At 39.7% G+C, this 21574-nt stretch overlaps 1 protein-coding gene across 11 annotated transcripts in view; it reads right to left on the bottom strand.

Moving 5' to 3' along the window:
• DCC (DCC netrin 1 receptor) overlaps nucleotides 1–21221 on the bottom strand; it is an 845500-nt gene extending 824279 nt beyond the window's left edge. For all 11 annotated transcript variants that reach the window (XM_086372410.1, XM_086372411.1, XM_086372412.1 and 8 more), the window contains exon 1: nucleotides 20594–21221. In XM_086372410.1, the coding sequence (XP_086228536.1) occupies nucleotides 20594–21146 (553 nt within the window). In that variant the 5' untranslated portion in view covers nucleotides 21147–21221. The remainder of the gene's footprint in view (nucleotides 1–20593) is intronic.
• Between the last annotated feature and the right edge of the window lie 353 nt (nucleotides 21222–21574).

The raw sequence follows: 21574 nt of genomic DNA, 5'->3' as shown, positions 1-21574 counted from the left end.
GGCTTACTCAAGGAAATGAGAAAGGAAGTGAGAAAGTTGTGACTGGAACATCCCTAGGAGGCTGGTAAGAATGGATCTGGCTGTGGAGGAAGGAGAGGGAGAGCGGAGAAAGGATGGAAGGAAGAAGTGAGATTAGACAGAACTGCTGGGTCATTAAAGGCTTTAGATTGGGTCCTAAAACTAGTGGGAATACACTGAACAACTTCAAATACCTTTTAAAGACAACTTTGGCCTCTATGTATAAAATACATTATACAACTAATTAGTAGACTTTTGTAGGAGATGCAGTCAAGAGATGATGAAAGATTCTGTTTGGAGGGTGCCAGCAGACATGGAAAGAAATAAATACAACAAAATATGAATGGTGTAGATAGAGTCAACTGATCTTTGAAAAAGATGCAATGGCAAAATTTAGGGGAAAACACTGTCTTTTAAACAAATGGTGCTGGAAGGCACTACATTTTAAAAAAAGAACCTACATATCTCATGCATGTGTGTTCAGTCTTGTCTGACTCTTTGCAACCCTCTGGACTGTAGCCCACCAGGCTCCTCTGTCCATGAGACTCTCCAGGTAAGAATACTGGAGTGGGTTGCCATGCCCTCCTCCAGGGGATTTTCCCAAGCCAGGGATCAAACCCAGGTCTCCTGCAATGGCAGGCAGATTCTTTACCCACTGAGTCAACTGGGAAGCCCACACATATCATATACTTTTCACAAAAAGCAACTGAAAAGAGATAACAGACCTAAAAGTCAAACAAAATATTACAGAAACTCCAGATATTAACACAGGAGAAAATCTAAATGACCCTGAATTTGGTGATGACTCTTGAGATACAACCCCAAAGTCATGATCCATGAAAGGAAAAATTGATAAGCTGGGCTTCATTAAAGTTAAAAACTGTTCTATGAGAGACATTGTTAAGAGAATGAGAAGACCACAAACTGGGAGAAAATGTTTATAAAACACTTATCTGATAAAGGACTGTTTCCAAAATGCATAAAGATCTCTTGAAACTCAACAATAAGGAGGGGGAGAAACAGTTTAAAACACGAGTAATATGCCTGAACAGACACCTCACCAAAGGTGATAAATAGATGGCCAATAGCCACGTGAAACATGCTCAGCATCATACGTCATTAGGTTATTGCAAAATAAAACAAGACACCACTACACACTTACTAGACTGGCCAAAATCCAGAAAATTGGCAACACCAAATGATGACAAGGATATGGAACAAAAGGAAACTCACGCATTGCTGGTGGGAATGCAAAATGGTACTTTGGAAGATAGTCTCACAGGTTCTTACAAAACTAAAGATATAGCTACCATATAGTATAGCAATTGCATTTTTTTTTTTTGGTATTAACCCAAGTAAACTGAAAATTCATGTACATCCAAAAAAATGCACATGCATATTTATAGCAGCTTTATTCATAATTGCTAAAACTTGGAAACAACCACGATATCCTTTTAACCTGCGGTACATCCAGACAATGGAGTATTATTCAGTTATAAAAAGGAATAGCTACTAAGCCATGAAAAGACACGGAGGAACATTAGTGAAAGTCGCTCAGTCGTGTCTCTTTGCAACCCCATGGGCTATATATTCCATGGAATTCTCCAGGCCAGAATACTGGAGTGGGTAGCCTTTCCCTTCTCCATGGGATCTTTCCAACCCAGAGACAGAACCCAGGTGCCCCACATTGCAGGTGGATTCTTCACCAGTTGGGCCACAAGGGCATTATAAATGAAAGAAACTGATCTGAAAAGGCTACACACTGTGTAATTCCAACTATACTACTCAGAAAAAAGTAAAACTAAGGAGGCTATAAAAGATTAGTGGTTGCCAGGGGTTATACATTTCATTATACATTTGTTAAAACCAAAAGATACAACACCAAGAGCAAAATCTAAGGTAAGTTATGAATTTGGAGTAATAACAATGTGTCAGTGTAGCCTCATGAATTGTAATAAAGGTGGGATGTTAATAGTGGGGGAGGTTATGCATATGGGGAAAAATGGAAGTAATGGGAACTCTCTGTAGCTCCTGCTCAATTTCGTTCTAAACATGTCCTTAAAGGTAAGTCGATTCAAAAGAAAAAAAAAAAAAGTGTTTCTTCAAGACTGGACACGGCTTGGAAAAAATGTTTCTTCAAGATTGGACATGACTTGGTATTTGATAAGAATGTTGTGGATGAGAGAGAGAGAAATTACATTGCCCAGACTTCCATCTTAGATGACTCAGTGGATACAATTGATACATCCAGGGCAATGGGACTAATAAAAAGAAAGGGACAGAGTTAACTCTGAGGTAAGAAAGAAGTTGTAGAGGAAAGCAGCTTCCTGGTTTAAACTTCAAATACTGAGAGTCATTTGGTCTGTCACTTTTTCTGTTTTAGATTTGGAGGTTCTGGCTTTGTATCTTAACATGTTTCACTGGAAAATGAAAGCTATTGACGGTGTTAGGTAGAGCATGATTCCGACAGAAAAATGCAACGGACCTCTTTGTATACATAAAGGAAGGCATGATGACTTACAGAAAAGAATATGGTATGGGGGTCTGTAAGACCTGGGTTCCGAACCAGCCTTGGACACTGATTGGTAGCAGGGCGAATTATTCAGAGCATCGGTCTCTTAGTCTGCTCTGGAGGGACATCTCATCAAGGCCGGTTGTGAGAAATATAAACCTTTTCAGGACACTGGCACGAAGTCGGTGCCCACACAACGGAAACACGTGTTGGGGTTATATCCTGGGTGCTTTTCACATTTTAACTTGAATTTGACAACTGTTTAAAAATAGAATGCAATTCGGTAAATGGAATAATGCTGAACACACATATGGGACTTCCCTGGGGGTTCAGTGGCTAAGACTCTGGGCTCCCAATACAGGGGACCTGCCTTCTAACCCTGGTCGGGGAACCCATATGTTTTGGGGGCTTCCCTGGTATCTCAGATGGTAAAGAATCTGCTTGCAACACAGGAGACCTGGGTTTGAGTCCCAGGTCAGAAAGATCCCCTGGAGAAGGGCATGACAACCCACTCCAGTATTCTTGCCTGGAGAATCCCATGGACAGAGGAGCCTGGTGGGCTGCAGTCCCTAGGGTAGCAAAGAGTTGGACATGACTGAGTGACAATCTTTATATATAGAAGTGATGATGTACTAGAAATCTTCTGAAACAACCCAGAGGTGAAGACTTGGTACCATGGCTTTAATGGGGGGCATTCCACTCTTTTCTAGATAGCCTATGTCTGTTCTTTTGGATAAACCACACTAAGTAATCAGTTCTCGAGACATTTCAAAGCCAGAAACCAAAGGATAGCATGTCTTTTTCTCTTCTGCTGATTCCTTGCTCTTTCTCCCCTCATTCTTTTCTTACTACCTTCCCAACGACAAATCTTTAGGAGATTTAACTGCAGGTATTCCTAAGTACAACAAAATGGTGTCTGCATTATTCAGTATTAACTAAAGCCCTATTGAGTGCTAAATATGATAGGAACAGAAACACCACCACGCAGAAGATTTAATAGCAAACCTACAAGATTAGAATGGATGTGTGAAGCTTTAAGTAAAGGTGTGAACGTCATCCACAAACTAATACACATGTTGAAATAAATAGAATAAGAATTCTCCCATTAATGAGAGCCTGCTCTGTGGAGAGCTGGCATAGTCTAAAACAGTGAGGTCAGTGGAGTAGGGCTCTTTCTGCTTTCACTGTGGTGGCCTGACTGACTAGTACGAGCATGAGTCTTCACGATGAAAACTGGCAGCCCGGCCAGTGGTGACCACACTTGTAGATGCGTCTCCCCCATCAGTGACCTACCCCGTGTCAGCATTCTGCCTCCAATTTCTGGGGCAGAGCAGGCCAAGTGCAAAAGTATGCAAAGGTTACTCATTATAAACTGAGAAGTAGAAAAACTCATAATTTTTAACACATGTGAAACACATGTTGCCCAGGTAAGACCTTGCACTCCAAATGTCAGGCTAGAACGAATTCTTAAAGCTGAGTTATAAAGCTCTGAAAATAGAGTTTATAATGAAAATGTTGACAGGCTCTCGGAACTGCTATAGTATAGAAAATTTAATATGTCACCTTGTTTTACAAGATTTTACTGGCATAGAAGAAAATTAAAACATTTAACATCTTTCACTTCACCAAATTGCCTTCCTCCTTGAAAGTGTGGGGCCATTTGTGGTGCTATTTCATTTATAAACATCCTTTTTATTGTTACCAGGCTGAACACATACATTCTCAGCTTTGCACTCACGTTTCCCTTCCCAAGCAATAAAATGCTTATTGGGACAGCATTATTGTATAATCTTATTCACATTTTCTGAAGGTATGTTAAGTTGTGAGAGTTCTGATGGGGAAAGGGCTGAAATTATTTACATAGCTGCAAAGGCAATATAACTAATGCCGATCATTTAAATATTTTCCATGAGCCTTTCAAAAAGCCTTTTTGAAAAAGAAACATTTGTCCTGCAAACAAATTCTGAGGGAAAAAGACTTCAAAAAGATAGCTTAGCATTGAAGGAAACAAATTTAAACCCTCTGGCAAAATAAGATGACTGCTTGCATTTTTTCAGGTAAGTAGACAAGCATAGAATGGGAGAAAGTTTCCTTTGGTAAAGTTTCCATTGGTAAGTCAGTTACCAATGATCAAGATTTGTATGAAACCACAGTTAGTAATCCAAGTCATATTATTAACATGACTCTCTCAACCTAACTAATAATTTTATATAACGGGGGTAACCAGTCAGTGTGCAGAAAGAGAAGGAAGGGTCCCAAGGTTTGATGGCCCAGAGAAAGCCCTTCAAAGCGAGGACAAACTTCACTTAAGACTTTGGCTAAGTGAGAATTAAGAGATGTGTTTCAACATCATTAAAGAACCAAACCAAGCTCTAAAGAGTTTGTCCATCCAGAAAAGTTAGGAAGGTACAACATGATCCATCTTCACAAAGTCATTAACCAGTGGAGGCGTTGTGTGTATGTCTCTGTGTGTGTGTGTTTTATAAGGACACGTTATAATGGGAGGAAGCTCACGTAACCATGAGTACAGGAGGACGGAGACTTTCCTAGGCTAAGGGACCAGGTCAAGATTTCTAAAGATGGATTGCATGAATATAGTCTTTAAAAACATTTTAAAAAGGAAGATGAAAGATGGAGCATAATGGATGGGAAAGGAAGACATAAAGGATGAAAAGCCGTGAGCATCAGAACATGCATGTTTAGGAAACTGCTTTTGAATTGTGAGGTTGGGATTGACGTCATGCGCACCGCCATGTGTAAAACAGCCGGTGGGGAGCTGCTGCATAGCACAGCGGGGGACACGAGGAGAGGGCGGGGTCGTACATATACAAAGAGCTGACCCACTTCATTGCACAGCAGAGACTAACACAATATTGTAAAGCAACTATATCTCAATTAAAACAACAACAACAATACAAACAAACAAAACTGAAGGGAAGAGTATGGAAAGGATCACAGACGGGGCTAAAGGCCCGGGCAGAGGCCAGACTCTGAAGGGTCTTTAGGCCACCAGAGAGTTTCTGCTCTTCTGTGGTGTGCCAGTATGCCATTTTGTACCTAAAAGTAGCCCCAAGCCATCTCATGAAGTGACATCTACTAGAAGACTCCTTTCACACCAAGCAGGAGAGCAAGGGAATCCTAGGACTCAGCTGAGATGTATTTTTCTAGAATGCTGTAATAAGAATCTCTCTCTCTCTTTTTTTTTTAAAGTGAGGCAAACACTTGTAGCTGTTAAATAACAGTGTCGAGTCATCACTACTCATTGGAGTGAGCAATAGACTTCAGTGATATTTACAAGCTAAGGAGAAGCCAGTTGGATTTTCTCGGTCAATGGCAGTAAGCAAACACTGACCACTGATGTTTAGGTCCATGGTAACAGAATGTTCTTGAATATACAGGATCTATTAAAATGCTGATACTCTTTAACTCAGAGATGACACTGCTAGGTAGAGAACTAGAACAAGTCTTAGAGAGCTTGTCAGAAATACACACAAAAATGTATCCACTAAATACAAAGTGTTATGTCTATAAATAGATAGCAAAAATGAGAAAAAAATAGAGACAAACCAAATCTCTCTCAACATACAAATAGTATATCAAAAAATACTATGGAGAATTAAAAACCGTGAGGCTGATCTGTAAGGACAAACAGAACCGTGCTAAGCTATGTCATTAAGTGAAAAAAACAAGTGACATACTATTTATAGGATAATCAGATAATTTCATTTATGTTAAAAACAAGCAATAGAAGAACTCCAAACTATTTTTGAATAATGCTGCTGCTGCTAAGTTGCTTCAGTCGTATCCGACTCTGTGCGACCCCATAGACGGCAGCCCACCAGGCTCCACCATCCCTGGGATTCTCCAGGCGAGAACACTGGAGTGGGTTGCCATTTCCTTCTCCGGTGCATGGAAGTAAAAAGTAAAAGTGAAGTCTCTCAGTCGTGTCCGACTCTTCGGGACCCCATGGACTGCAGCCCACCAGGTTCCTCTGTCCATGGATTTTCCAGGCAAAAGCACTGGCTTGGGGTGCCATTGCCTTCTAATAGGTGCACCAATTTACATTCCTGTCAAGGGGTTCTTATCCTCCATATTTTTGCCAACACTTGTTATCTTGTCTTTTGTTAACAGTCATTTTCACAGGTGTGAGATGATATCTCATTGTGGTTTTGACTTGCATTGTAATGATTAGTGATGTTGAGCACCTTTTCGAGTACCTATTGGCCATTTGAATGTATTCTTTGGAAAATGTCTATTCAAGCTCTTTGCCCATCTTTAATTGGATTTTTTGGGGGGAGGGGTTGGCTATTGAGCTGTATGTGGCCCTTATATATTTTGGGTATTAACCCCTTACCAGATATGTGATTTGCAAATATTGTCTCCCATTCCTTGGGTTGCCTTTTTCATTTTGTTGATCATTCCTTTTACTGTGCAGAAGCTTTTTAGTTTGATATAGGTTCCACTTATTTATTTTTACTTTTGTTGCTTTTGCTTTAATGAGCAAAACAGTTTGGAGTTCCTTCAAAAATTTAGAAATAGAACTACCATATGATCCAGCAATTCTACTTCTGGGTATATATCAGAAGGAAATAAACTCACTATCTCAAACTGGAAAAAAAAAAAAGTTTGTAGTGTATAGAAGAAAGAAACCAGATGACTGTTATTAATAGATTGAATGCAGTATCAAATCAAGATTTTTATAGAAAACAAACAATGGAAACAGACTGTAGGTTAGTGACTGCCAGGGCCTGAGGAGGGTGGGGGATGGATATGATAAAAATATTCCAGGTTTAGAAAAGAGTGATTAATGTGCAAATAGTGAATGAATTACATACTTTTAAAAGGTGACTTTTATGGTATATGAACTAGTTCTTAATAAAAATTAAAAAAAATTACATCTATGCAATACATCTGTGTTTGGGGTGAGGATTAAAGGAGACATTTACTTCATCTGAAACTACATCTTTCAAACCTTGGCCACTCCTGGACTGAGACTCAATTGGAAAAAACCTTAAAGAAATAGCCACATGTTAGCTCATAATCTACCCAATGCCCTGTGGGACCCAAAGGATGCCCCTGGAAGCAGTGCTTAGATCAAAGAAATACTAATTATTTTTTATGTCATGTTCCAGCCTTTGGAAATGAATTCTCTTTGCAAGAGGAGTCACAAAAATCCAATCTAATAAAATCAACCAGCACTGAAACTTAATGTTGAAGCTATATAGGCTTTATTAATCTTTAAAACACTTTCTTAAATAGATTCCTAGTTGGTGAAATGTTCCAGGTTAAAAAAAAAAAAATCTCAGCGAATGAAACCTCATGAATAGCCCTTTGAAGGGTAGTAAAGATTCAGGTTACAATTTAACAAAGGACAAATATATTTTTAATAAAATAAATTTTTTATCCATGTGTCTAAAAGGAAAACAAATTAGAGGGAATACAAATCAAACAGCTTTTATAACTTTAAATCAAGAGATTTAAAACTACTTTTAAGAAAGACAACAACAGCAAAAAACAAAGTAACAGGCCTAGAAGGACGTCACTTGTGCTAACCACACACATTGAACAGTGCCTCTGATTACTCGGTCAGCATCAGTAAAATCATCTGCCCAACAGAGCCCCAGGGCTTCCCGGGTGGTGCTAGAGGGAAAGAACCTGCCTGCCACACAGGAGACATAAGAGACGCGGGTTCAATTCCTGGGTCAGGAAGATCCCCTGGAGGAGGAAACGGCAACCCACTCCAGTGTTCTTGCCTGGAGAATCCCATGGACAGAGGAGCTTGGTGGGCTACAGCTCATGGGGTTGATGACTCAGACACGACTGAGCAACTAACACACACTTCCTCCAAAGGAAAACAACCTTGCCTGAAACAATCCACTCCTTGTTAGAAATTTCCTTTTTCCTCCACTTCTGCCTATACGGCTTTTTTTAATTTTTTTATTTTGTTCACTTCTTTGGAGTTCCTATCTGCTAGATGGAATGTTGCTTGATTCATGAATCATTTAGTAAAACCAGTTAGATCTTTAAATTTAATCAGGTGAATTTTGTTTTTTAATATGACATAGAGGCTTTGCTAAGAAGAGTCAACTAAATAGAAGGATGTCTGTGTGTGCTCTGTATTTATGTCTAAATATCTCTGAGTAACCTAGGTTAGAATACAGACAGGGTAAATTCAATTGTTTAAAGGTCATCAGTTCAGTCATTTCAGTTCAATTTAGTTCAGTCGCTCAGTCGTGTCCGACTCTTTGCAACCCCATGAATTGCAGCACGCCAGGCCTCCGTGTCCATCACCAACTCCCGGAGTTTACTCAGACTCACGTCCATTGAGTCAATGTGCCATCCAGCCATCTCATCCTCTGTCGTCTCCTTTTCCTCCTGCCCCCAATCCCTCCCAGTATCAGAGTCTTTTCCAGTGAGTCAACTCTTCGCATGAGGTGGCCAAAGTACTGGAGTTTCAGCTTTAGCATCATTCCTTCCAAAGAAATCCCAGGGCTGATCTCCTTCAGAATGGACTGGTTGCATCTCCTTGCAGTCAATAGGTGACAGAATACAGATTCTCTTATACACATACATCCCCACTTATACCATTATTCATAGAACTATTTACATGCAATTACACTGACCTGAGCTCACTAGATTCTGAGGCATACAACCTTGGGACTTTATCATCCTCTAGAAATTAGACCAGCTCTGTTGGGTTCCTGAACCTAATTCCAACGTGTGTGTGTGAAGGTGATTTCCCACAGCAGCAGCATCCTTCTGGACATCAGTGGGTGTCCTTACAGTCCAACTGGATTCTGACACCTATCCGTCTGCTAGGAGACAGCCATTGGATTCCACAGGTTAAGGAATTGGTCCTGCAAGACGGTTTCCCTGCCTGCCCACCTCAGATGCCAGTCATGAGTCCAGGTTGTTAACTGTGCTTCTGACTAAATGGCTGTACAAATCAGAGGTTCCTAATGACCTCCTCCTTGGGCTCAGTTAATTTGCTGGAGTGGTTCACAGAACTTAGAGAAACATTTTACTCACCAGATCACCAGTTTATCGTGAAAGGATGCGACTGAGGAAGAGCCAGATGGAAGAGACGCACAGGGTAAGGCACGCGGAAAGGCGGTGGAGCTTCCACGGCCATGAGTCTGACTCTATGACCATGACCATGACTCTAGCCCAACACCCCACCTGCTATCAACCTAGACTCGCTAGGCCTCTTCTCCTTTTGAGTCTCTATGAAGGCTTCATTACACAGGCAGGACTGATTACATCACGGACATCAGTGATCGATTCCACCTCCAGATCCTTTCCTCTACCAGAAGTCATGGGGGTAAGACTGAACGTTCCAGCACTCTCTTCACTGGCAAGCTTGGTTCCCCAGGCAACAAGCCCCCATCCCGAGGTGGGGTTCAGAAGTCACCTCATTAACATAGCAAAAGACTCTCTCACCACTAGGAAATCCTAAGCTTTTAGGAACCCTGTGACATTATTGGGATAAAGACCAAATATAAATTTCTCCTTATAAATCACATTCTCACTGCCCCACAGCTCTACAGGGCCTCGTTACAGCTGGTTCCTTAATACCTGAATGGCATTTAGAGACAAGTCCCAGTTAAGGAGTGTGTGAACTATGCACTGCCTCTCACACACACACACAAGAAAAATTAATTGAAAAAAAAAAAAAAGACTGCTTTTCAGATGCTTTGGGAAGGTTTCCCAAACTGCCTTTCAGTTTAAAACACTCTGACTTCTGGGACTAAGGCAAGAGGTTTTGTCTTTTATACAAAGTCTCCAAAGAACTTTCAAAATGTACCTCTGAAAATACTATGTCATATAGTACTATATGAGTGTGTGTATATGTATATATATACACATATATATATATATATATGTCTGGGTGTAAGTGTGTGTATATTAATGCATATACACATTCCCAGTATATTGTGAAATGAGGAAATATATTCAGGATTTACTGTGATTATTTATTTGCTATCAAAAATGTTTATCATTGTTTTGTTGCTCTTGTTTTATGCTAAACTCATAATGGTCCAAAGCAAGTTACAGCTACATTAAGAATATATGGCTTCTTTTTGCACACTAATGGCTGCCAAATCACCAGAAATCAACTCCGATTTATCCTAATTCTCGCGTCTACTGAATAATAGGTAAATTTAGCAATTACATGATAAATGACCAACAAATTAGATTACTGAATATGGAATATATATATATATCTTATAAATATAAAGTGGACCATTAAAAAGCAATACCTGGTGGGTTACAGTTGATGGGTTGCAGAGTCGAACACAGCTGAGCGACTAAGCACAGCATACCGCATGCCTTCTCCTAAAGAGGTGTGCTTTCACTGATGGTATTCAGTACTCTCATTTCTGTGTATGAATCTTGATGGGAAAAGTCTAAGACGATTTAGGGACTACATACACTGAGATTTTCCATGATGTCTTCTAACTTAGTTTTTAGAACATTCCCTAAGTTTGAATGTTTCCTTAGTTTGCAGAAGAAAGCTGCATCTAATATAAGTATCTTCATTCAAAGGTCTTCAGGTAAGACTAAATTTAAATAATACACTTTAGCATAGGCATAAAAACCTAATAGAAAAAAAAAATCAGTACCAGTGATAGGTGCTTAAAAGTAAAAATGTTTTATTAAAGGAATCATCAATCATCATTTCATCAGAGATTCACAGTGATGCCACCTGGTCTATCTACTTTCTCTGATTTATCTTTGTTAGCCTGACACTTATCAAAAAGCAACAACAACAACAACAAACCCTCTTGTATTCCAAAGGGGACTTCTAGAATTCAAGAGTTTTTGTTTACTCGATCACAAAGAGTCAGACACAACTAAGCGACCAACACACACACACACACACACACACACAAACACACACCACTGTACTATTTTACTATTTAATATTCGTATCACTAAACAGTATTACTATTTTAGATATTAATTCCTGGTTTTTATTACAGCACCAGCAACAATCACACTGTAACGAGCTTAAGGGTGGAATGAAAAAAAAGTGCTCTTAAGATACTGAATTTTAGAGTGAATAATTAGCTATTTCCATTGTCATATGAATTAGAATTCATAACAAAGGAAAGGAAATGAAAGGTTGGAAGATTGTTTAAAGTTATTTTGTTGGTGTTTCTAATATAAAAAGCCCTGTCAGGCTTGTTTTTGTAATTTTTATCACGTAGAAGATTTCTTTCTACTCTGCATATTTTTTCAGTAATATATTTCTATACTAATTTTATTGCACAGCTAACTGACTTAGGAAGGAGGCAACTAAAAACCTACTCTTTAAAATGCGATTATTTAAGTTGAGGGTGTGGGAGTGTGTGAGTAAGTAGGCATTAGGACAATATTAGTGATTATTCCAGTTTTATTTGGCAATAAAACTAAAAGAAAATTATAAGATTAACACACATACAACAATTACTTACAACACCACAGTTCTTCCTTATATTTTCTTTCTAGCCCTTGTTTTAACCACAAAGCAAAAGGAACATTTAGCTAAATGAAGATAATAAAGACCATTAAGAATTATGCAGTTAGAACAATGAATTTTCCTGCTTACCATTTGAAAATAAATAATATTCCTATCAGTATAAAATCTAAAACTTTACTCTATATCTGAACCTTCCCCAAAATAGAATTTTGAGAGCATTCAAGGGCACTGGGATACATTTTCCAACTTGCTTCACTGAGTGAACTTGACCTAGGCAAGATCCTTATATTTGTTTCTGTAGAAAAAAGGAATATGAGCATTTTTTTCCCTTGCTGTTTCCTTTCTATAACATTTGACTGGCCCGAGGCAATGTAGTTTATTCTCTCTTCTCTTAAGACAAGCTCCCTTTCCTGTTTTCTTTTAAGTAAAAACGTAAAGGTCAGGTTATCATTTCACAAAATGCTCCATTCTGGTGAGGCAATTTTAGCTCCTCTTACCATAATATGCTTTCACTAATTATTTCATAACTCATTTAAATGGGAGGCATTCTGGAAGAGAATTCACTGAAACAACTCCTCAAGTAAGTAATTATTTTTTTTAAACTCAGGGGAATTTTAATTATAATGCCCGTGTTATTTAAAAGCAGAGTGCTACAATTTGCATCTTGAAACATCTATTGTAATAAGGAAGTAAAAAAAAAATATGCTCCTGAATGAAATAACAACTCAAGTAAATGCAATTTAGTTGGCCTTTTATTGTCTTGATTTTCAAGAAATAGAAAAAAAAAATGCAAATTTGGCCTGAATTATAAAACCACTTAACAAGATAAAAGATAACCAAAATTTTGCCCCTACGAAGATTATTTATAAGCTTATTTTAAAAATCACATATTCTCTCCATTTCAGGAAAGATTTATCTTGTGTTATTATTTAATGTATAGTAATGATAAAACATCCAAATCACAGTGTTTTCCCATGCTGGAGAGAGAGGAAAAAATCTTTCCTTTACCCTTCTAGCTTCTTCTAAATGGTCTAAGAATTAAATTGACATAAGACCAATTAATAGGGGAACATAATAATTAATTTTGTACATATGAAAATCCCAGATACATGAGAATGTAAGAGAGCCCACATATATGAGAAGTTCAAAGATAGAAAAGCAAAATGTGGTATGTATTTTATCCTGAGCTAAGGAATGAGATGGGAAACAGGGCCTCCAAGGACAAGAGGGTCAGTCATAGGAATACGAAGAGCAGACATTTGGTAATAAGATATCTGTCCTGCCATGTAGATGGGGCCACTTAGATAAAACTTATCTCTGGTAATAACTCTTTTTCTGGGGAAAAAAAAACCCCAATTTAAATTCTTCATTTGTTAAGAGACAGAGAGTACTTTGTCTTGAGCCCAGCGGATCTCCACTGCTTTCTTCTGTGGTCCTTCAATCGATAAGCTGTGTCAACTCTTTTCAACCCCGTGGACTGCAGCACACCGGGCTTTCCTGTCCTTCACTATCCGCTTTTAGCTCAAAATAATCCATATGCCAAAAGTAACACATCTTGGGGAGAGCTGTTCTGAACCCCTACATCCATAAAGAATTGACATTTTCAAGGGAATAATTGGATAAATGAAATCTACTATTATTTTCCCCTTAGTTTATATTTTTGAGAGTTTTATTAATTAAAAAAATAAGTGACTGAATAAGCGGGGAACTATTCACAGTATCCTTAACCCTACTTCTTGCTATACAGGTCATGGAATTCTCCAGCCCAGAATACTGGAGTGGGTAGCCATTCCCTTCTCCAGGGGACCTTCCCAACCCAGGGACTGAACCCAGGTCTCCCACACTGCAGGCGGATTCTTTACCAGCTGAGCCACAAGGGAAACCCAGTCCTTACAGTGAGAAGCAAACGATAAGAGAATAAGTGTGTGCCAGTTAGACAATCTGAATTCTAGTCTCTGACCGTAGACAGTCATTACCTCTCTTCAGTTTGTTCTCTGTCATTTTGGGTATCTATATTTCACAACTTTTTTGAGCATCATGAGGTAATGCATATAAATGCATTGTGCAAAGAGCGAAGTATTATTTTAAAAAGCAAGTCAATGGTTTCAATATTCAAGCTGTAAGTGCTTAAAAATTAACAAAAAAGGAATCTACCTGGGCACAAGTGCTCTATAATATATCCTGTGGTCAGGATATATTTTTCTCACAATGGGGAGGAGAGAGGGTCCCCATTCATGCCCAACAGTGTGAATACAAGCAGAGGAAGCACTGAAGTTCTGACTCATTGGAAAAGCCCCTGATGCTGGAAAAGATTGAAGGCAGGAGGAGAAGGGGATGACAGAGGATGAGATGGTTGGATGGCATCACTGACTCAATGGACATGAGTTTGATCAGGCTCTGGGAGTTGGTGATGGACAGGGAAGCCTGGCGTGCTGCAGTCCTTGGGATCACAAAGAGTGGGACACGACTGAGCAACTGAACTGAACTGAACTGAGCTTCTCAGAGCCCTGCAGGAGAAGTGGATGGGCAAGTGGTCATGTGAGTAGGTGGGTGATTTGGATGGTGGCTGTGTGGTGGTGGTGTAATTAGGAAAAACGAGTAAGATGGTACTTTCATGATTATCCGAAGGAGTTCCATTGTGATCTGGTTTTCTTACATATTATTTATTCTTTCTTTTGCTTGAAGGTGAGATTATGTTAAACTCTCAATCTAGACCAACTCCTGTAGACCCAGCTTGCTGCTGCTGCTGCTAAGTTGCTTCAGTCATGTCTGACTCTGTGCGACCCCACAGACGGCAGCCCACCAGGCTCCCCCGACCCTGGGATTCTCCAGGCAAGAGCACTGGAGTGGGTTACCATTTCCTTCTCCAATGCATGAAAGTGAAAAGTGAAAGTGAGGTCGCTCAGTCGTGTCCGACTCCCAGCGACCCCATGGACTGCAGCCTACCAGGCTCCTCTGTCCGTGGGATTTTCCAGGCAAGAGTACTGGAGTGGGGTGCCATTGCCTTCTCCAGTAGACCCAGCTTAGGTGAACCTTTTTCAGTTGTAAGGGTAATAAGGAGGCTTGGTTGAGAAGATTGCCCCGCATTTTTTTTTTCCCTCAAAAATGACAGCAGATATCAAGCAGATATTGCTTGATCTAGACTCAACACAAATCACATTGGCTCCACTGACGTAATGGTACATGAACTTTTGAAAAATGATTTTGTAGTCAAACTGATTTTGGCACTGCGGGCCAACAAACAGCATAGATTCAACCCTTCGGAAGCTCAATTCAGTCTTGCCAGTTGGTCCTTATGGACTGCAAAGGCAGATATCTGATCCAAGATGAGATTATTTATGGCTTAGGTTTTGCAGCCTGTATTACTCTCTTCTCTCCTCCCCCAAATATGTTTTGCACCATCACATGGGAATACTGAAAACTATCATTTCCTAGTAATAGTAATTGTAATAACACAATAATAATCATTATTAAGTCTACATATACCATTGCTGCTATTGAACAGGAATCTACTCTGCACCATGGCTTTACATCTGAGATATTCTTTGAAAGCATCACAGCCTTAGGAGACAGATTATTATTATGTCTGATTTACAGAGGAGAATCCACAGGCTCAGATAGCTGACAACTGATGATACAGGAAAGACACGCCTGCCCAGATGCAAACTCCTCCTGGAAGTTACAGGAAGAAACAAGGGAGCTGGCACACACCTTCTATTTTCTCAAGTAGCCTATGAATATTCCAGTAGAGTCCATCTTCTAATACTTAATTAACTTGTAGACTATTGAGATATCAATCCACCTGATATCAAACAGTCAATCAAAGTCTTCCCATCAAGAGTAGGGACAACAAACAGGCAAGTCTAACTAACCAGATCAGGTTCAATAACAAAGAAGTAGAAGAAGAAAAGGAAGAAGGCGGCATTGGCCAAAAGTTCTCCACAGATGGTAGAAAGCCCCACATCTTCGCTGGCAAAACAAATATTTACTGAAAAACTACTAAACAAGTCCAATGACTTTTTAGGTACTGAATGAAAAGAATAGGAGGAGAAGTTACGTAAACAAAGTCTGACTCTGCTTCACTCTCCAAGTGCTCTCAATCTGAAGGTTCTATACAAGGCAGAGAAATACTGTACCATTTTAGATTAGAGCTGCTGCTGCTGCTGCTAAGTCGCTTCAGTTGTGTCCGACTCTGTGCGACCCCATAGATGGCAGCCCACCACGCTCCGCCGTTGCTGGGATTCTCCAGGCAAGAACACTGAGGTGGGTTGCCATTTCCTTCTCCAGTGCATGAAAGTGAAAAGGGAAAGTGAAGTCGCTCAGTAGTGTCTGACTCTTTGCGACCCCATGGACTGCAGCCTACCAGGCTCCTCCGTCCATGGGATTTTCCAGGCAAGAGTACTGGAGTGGGGTGCCATTGCCTTCTCTGAGATTAGAACTAATTGGATACAAATACAAGTCTCAAGTTTCAGCCAGCACTGGCCAAGTTGCTTTCAAACAGAGATTTAATATCCCAGGCGTTCCTTATTGATAGAACTCACAATTCCCAGAAATACTGACAGTCAGTAGCCCCTTACACTGAGATGTTTAACAGGATGCCGAATGGGCTGGTAGCATTTCACTTCTCTTTCTTACTCTCCCTTTCTCTCCAGCTAAGCGCACATTCAGGGGCTTAAAGAGCGCTTGAGAAGTTACTAAAAAACAGAACGAATGGTGCATGGCAAGATCATTGCATAAAATGGGCTGATTGATTAAATGCAGATTTCATTTGCCACATTTCTTTTTATCAAAAGACTTCGAGAAAGCAAAAACGGAAAAGAAGCATTCTATTAAATGGGCTCTACACAGCACCTGAGGGTAGAGAGCAGGTTTTTTTTCTCATTTAAAGCAAAGCTACCTGTTACCTTTTAGGAGTGACTGGTTTATTGACTGCTAATGCTTTAAAATGAGATTGAATCAGGCCCATGGTCTTTATTATGGGGAAGATATATTCCCCTTGTGCATTCCAGTGGTTCGGCAATCTTAACCTCAGCAGACATAACATTGATGTATGCTGTGTTGCCAAAAAGCAAGGTAAGTGTTTAAAACGCTGTGAACAGCCTTATTGCCTTGAAATGATACAATCTAATATGAGACTGTAACTCAGTGACTGAATCTGCCAGCCTATCCTTGTACAGAATATGAAAGTCAAAAGTCGAAGTCACTTTCTTTTAATATCTCACAGGGAAGGGGTTATTCTTCATCTTGCCATTGAAACAGAACATGCAAAACTGGATCTAGATCAAAGGAAACAGAAACCACAAATTTTCAGGATATTTTCATTAACAGCACGTATGTGTGTGCCTTTCAGAAGAGGCATCAAAATACCAGCCTGATTCATTCAGATCAGCAGAGCTACCTTATATTGTGGGCTTCCCTTGTGGCTCAGCCGGTAAAGAATCTGCCTGCAAAGCCAGGAGACCTGGGCTCGATCCCTGGGTTGGGAAGATCACCTAGAGAAGGGAAAGGTTACCCACTCCAGTATTCTGGCCTGGAGAATTCCATGGACTGTGTAGCCCATGGAGTCACAGAGAGTCGGACACGACTGAGCAGCTTTCACTTTCACCTTGTCTTGTGGACAACTGACAGATGGAATCTCAGTGTCTGAAAATTCTCAAATGTGGGAAAATCAAGCTATACCCTTTCTGCTTCATTTGGAGCACTCCAGGAAAGCAGTTTTTAACTTAACCTTCAGCAGTTGCTCCACTTTTCTTTTTACCTGTATTACTACTTTTTAAAATATTTGGGCTATACTGCATGGTAGGTGGGATCTTAAGTTCCCTGACGAAGAACTGAACCCACGTCCTTACGTTGGCAGTACGGAGACTTAACCCCTGGACCACCAGAGAAGCCCCTCACTTTTCTTTTTATTCAGTCATCACTAACTTGGACTTTCAGTTCTCTCTACACTCTATGCCCTGTCAAATTTCAGCACTCATCCCTGAGAGATCCCAGGTGGCCGACAGCCTCAGTTTCCATGATTAAGATGCCACCTCCCATGGCTCTCGAGTTAAAGGAGAGATTCTGTATCCATGCTTCAGTCTAGCATTGCTAAAGCAGGTGGGGGTACCATTAGGTAGGTGACCAACTATTGTAGCTTTACTTGGGACTGAAGGAGTTCTCAGGATACAGTACGTTCAAGTGCTAAAAGAAGGTCAGTCCAGGTTAGACCAGGATGGCTGACCACTGTATCCCCAGGGGAAGACCCTGCTTACCGGGACACCTTTGCCCTAGGAGAGTCTGCTCTAACTAAATATGAAAGAGAGTCCTTAGTGGGGAAAAGAAGTCAGAAAAGAGTGGCAGGAAGCTGAATTTACGTACTCATTGTTTATCTATGAGGTCTGATTTTTTTTATCATCCTCTGACAAAAATCCCTTTTTTTTTTTTTTCCCAGATTTTTCACTCTCTTGCATCTTCACTAGAAGAGTACACGGGGAAGTGGTGGCCCTGCCTGACGGTCCAAGCATATCTTATTGCTGAAAATGAATCCTCATTAGTTTTCCTGGATATAGAAAAACCTGCAACCTGGGAAAGGAAACCAGTATAAAGGACCACATTATGGCCTATTCACTTCAGTGACTAGAACTGACGGTTAAGTTAGAAAGGAGCCAACTAAGGGAACCCTTCAAACCTGTTAACCTACTTGAAGGTCTAAATTTATTTCCGGTTGGAGACATTTGCCTTGTTTTGTGTCTAATATCAAAATTAAAAACAAAAACAAACAGAATCAAAACAGAACCAAAGCCCAGCTTTTAGCAGAATCATTATTGAAATGAGTAAAAATTTAACTCCTCTCCCCACAGAACTCTTAAAAGAAATAATTATGAGCTGTCCTCTAATAAAAATAAATGGGGGTCCATCAACAGAGGAATGGATAAAGAAGATGTGGTACATATATACAAAAGAACATCACTCAGCCATTAAAAGGAATGAAATAATGCCATTTGCAGCAACATGGATGGGCTCAGAGATGTCACACTGAGTGAGGTAAGTCATACAGAGGAGGGAAATACCATATGACACCCCTTATATGTGGAATATAAAAAGAGATGATACGAATGAAATTACTTACAAAATAGAAACAGACTCACAGACCTAAAGAATAAATTTATGGTTGCTGGGGGGAAAAAGGGGGGAGAAATAGTTAGGGAGTTGGGATGGTTATTTTCATCCCTTTCACTGTTCACCCAAAACTATCACAACATTGTTAATCAGCTATACCCCAATACAAAATAAAAAGTTTAAAAATAATAATTAAAATAAGTAGGGCAAATGGATTACAGAACATTCAGTACTGTTTCTTTCAAAGTCTACAACCTTTCAAAATATATATAAAAGAAAAACGTTTCATCTTATTATTCAGTTATTGAGTCAATACATTATCAAGTGTAAAGATATTTGGAGGCACTAATCAAATTTTTACTTTTCATTTAGAGATTTACATATTGTAGCCAACATAATTAAAATAAAATCCACTGCTTTAAAGGTAAAACATTCATCAGTGTCTCTTTTGCTGTCTCGTACACAGGGTTATTGTTATCATCTTTCTAAATTCCATATATATGCGTTAGTATACTGTATTGGTGTTTTTCCTTCTGGCTTACTAACAGTCTTATGGACTCTGTGGGAGAGGGAGAGGGTGGGAAGATTTGGGAGAATGGCATTGAAACATGTAAAATATCATGTATGAAACGAGATGCCAGTCCAGGTTCAATGCACGATACTGGATGCTTGGGGCTAGTGCACTGGGACGACCCAGAGGGGTGGTATGGGGAGGGAGGAGGGAGGAGGGTTCAGGATGGGGAGCACATGTATACCTGTGATGGATTCATTTTGATATTTGGCAAAACTAATACAATTATGTAAAGTTTAAAAATAAAATAAAATTAAAAAAAAATAAAGGTAAAACAAACAAATAAATAAAAACAAGAACACACATGCACAAACTCCAATTTTTCATCATTCAGTTCAGTTCAGTTGCTTAGTGGTGTCCGACTCTTTGCGACCCCATGGACTGCAGCACGCCAGGCTTCCCTGTCCATCATCAACTCCTGGAGTTTGCTCAAACTCACGTCCATCAAGTTGGTGATGCCACCCAACCACCTCATCTGGTTGAGGTTAGGTGGTTGGATGGCATCACCGACTTGATGGACAAGAGTCATTTTCATCATTTCATCATATGTCATTTTCATCATTAGTGACATTGTAAATGGAATTAATTAGAATTTTTTTTTCTATTAGTGAAAACACTTCCCTTCAACCTAAGTGTTGGATCAACTTGAATGAAATTTTGTTTTGGAAAATCTCATAATGTCATGTTAATGAGATTAACCTGAGATTCTTTTACTATTGAGATTCTTCTACTATTTTCCAAGTTAATTCAGAGAAAAAATCAACCAGGACTACCAGAAAATAAGCATACATATTTTTACATTACTTTTCTTTTTCTTAAAAATATACGTTGTTTCCTCAAAGACTAGTCATTTCTTTTCAATCTCAAAAAACGGGAGTAAAAAGAAGAGATGGAAAAGGAAGAGGAAAAAAAGGAAACACCCACTCACCTGCTACCGCAACTCTTGCTGTCCGACTCACAATTGACCCAGCATCCCCTAAAGATGCCTCGCATTGGTAAAGTCCCTCGTCCGGCTTATGGTGCCTGGAGTGAAGTATGTTTTGTATCAACAGAGACCCATTTGGAAGTTGCTGCTTCCGTTCGTCCATTCCCAAGGCGAGGTGGATGCCGTCTTTCTTCCACTTGATGACGGGGACTCCCCGGTCAGACTCCGCGGAGCAGTTCAGGAGGACGTTCCCTCCGCGCATAGTGACGGCATCCGAGGGCTCCGACAGGAAGCGCAGGGATGTGAAAGACTTGATCTGGAAAGCTGGAACGTCAAAGCACAGAGAAATACGTTCACTTCTTGTAAAAGATCTCACGAGGCAAGCCCTGGCCTTCACAAAACTTTTTCCAAACAATCTGGGTCTTTGAAAAACGTGCAAGAAAAAGTGAAACTTAAAAACAAAGGGGGACTTGCTTCTTGATCCAGTGACTAAACCTTCACCTTCCAATGCAGGGGGCGCAAGTTCACTCTCTCTCGGGGAACTAAGATCCCACATGCCTTGCGGCCAAAAAACCGAAACATAAAACAAAAGCAATATTGTAACAAATTCAATAAAGACTTAAAAAAGTAAATAAAAGCAAGGATGTTGTATTAAAGAAGGGGAAAAGTGTCCAACTGAGATAACCACAGCTAAAGAAACTATTGGTCCCAAAAGTAATAATAAGAAAAATTAAGAATTTACAGAAATCTAGGCAAGGCTATCATCACATACCAATCCATACTTGAAAATTTAGAAGAGATCAATAAATTTTCCAAATCAAACTAGGTATCTTAAAGCAGTAATGGTTAGTGGTGGGGCAGCTAAGATTTGAGGATATTTCTATCTCTGCATTCTGATTATACTATTGATTAAATTATTCCCCCAAAATCCATTCAGACATGGTATTCCATTAATAACTACAACAGAAAAATCAACCCCAAACA

Source organism: Bos grunniens, chromosome 24 (assembly GCF_055505025.1).
Source record: "Bos grunniens cultivar Pamir isolate PY7600 chromosome 24, Bosgru_T2T1.0, whole genome shotgun sequence".
Taxonomy (NCBI): Eukaryota; Metazoa; Chordata; class Mammalia; order Artiodactyla; family Bovidae; genus Bos; species Bos grunniens.
Note: the sequence above shows the minus strand (reverse complement) of the source record. Positions and strands in the feature narration are given on the sequence as shown.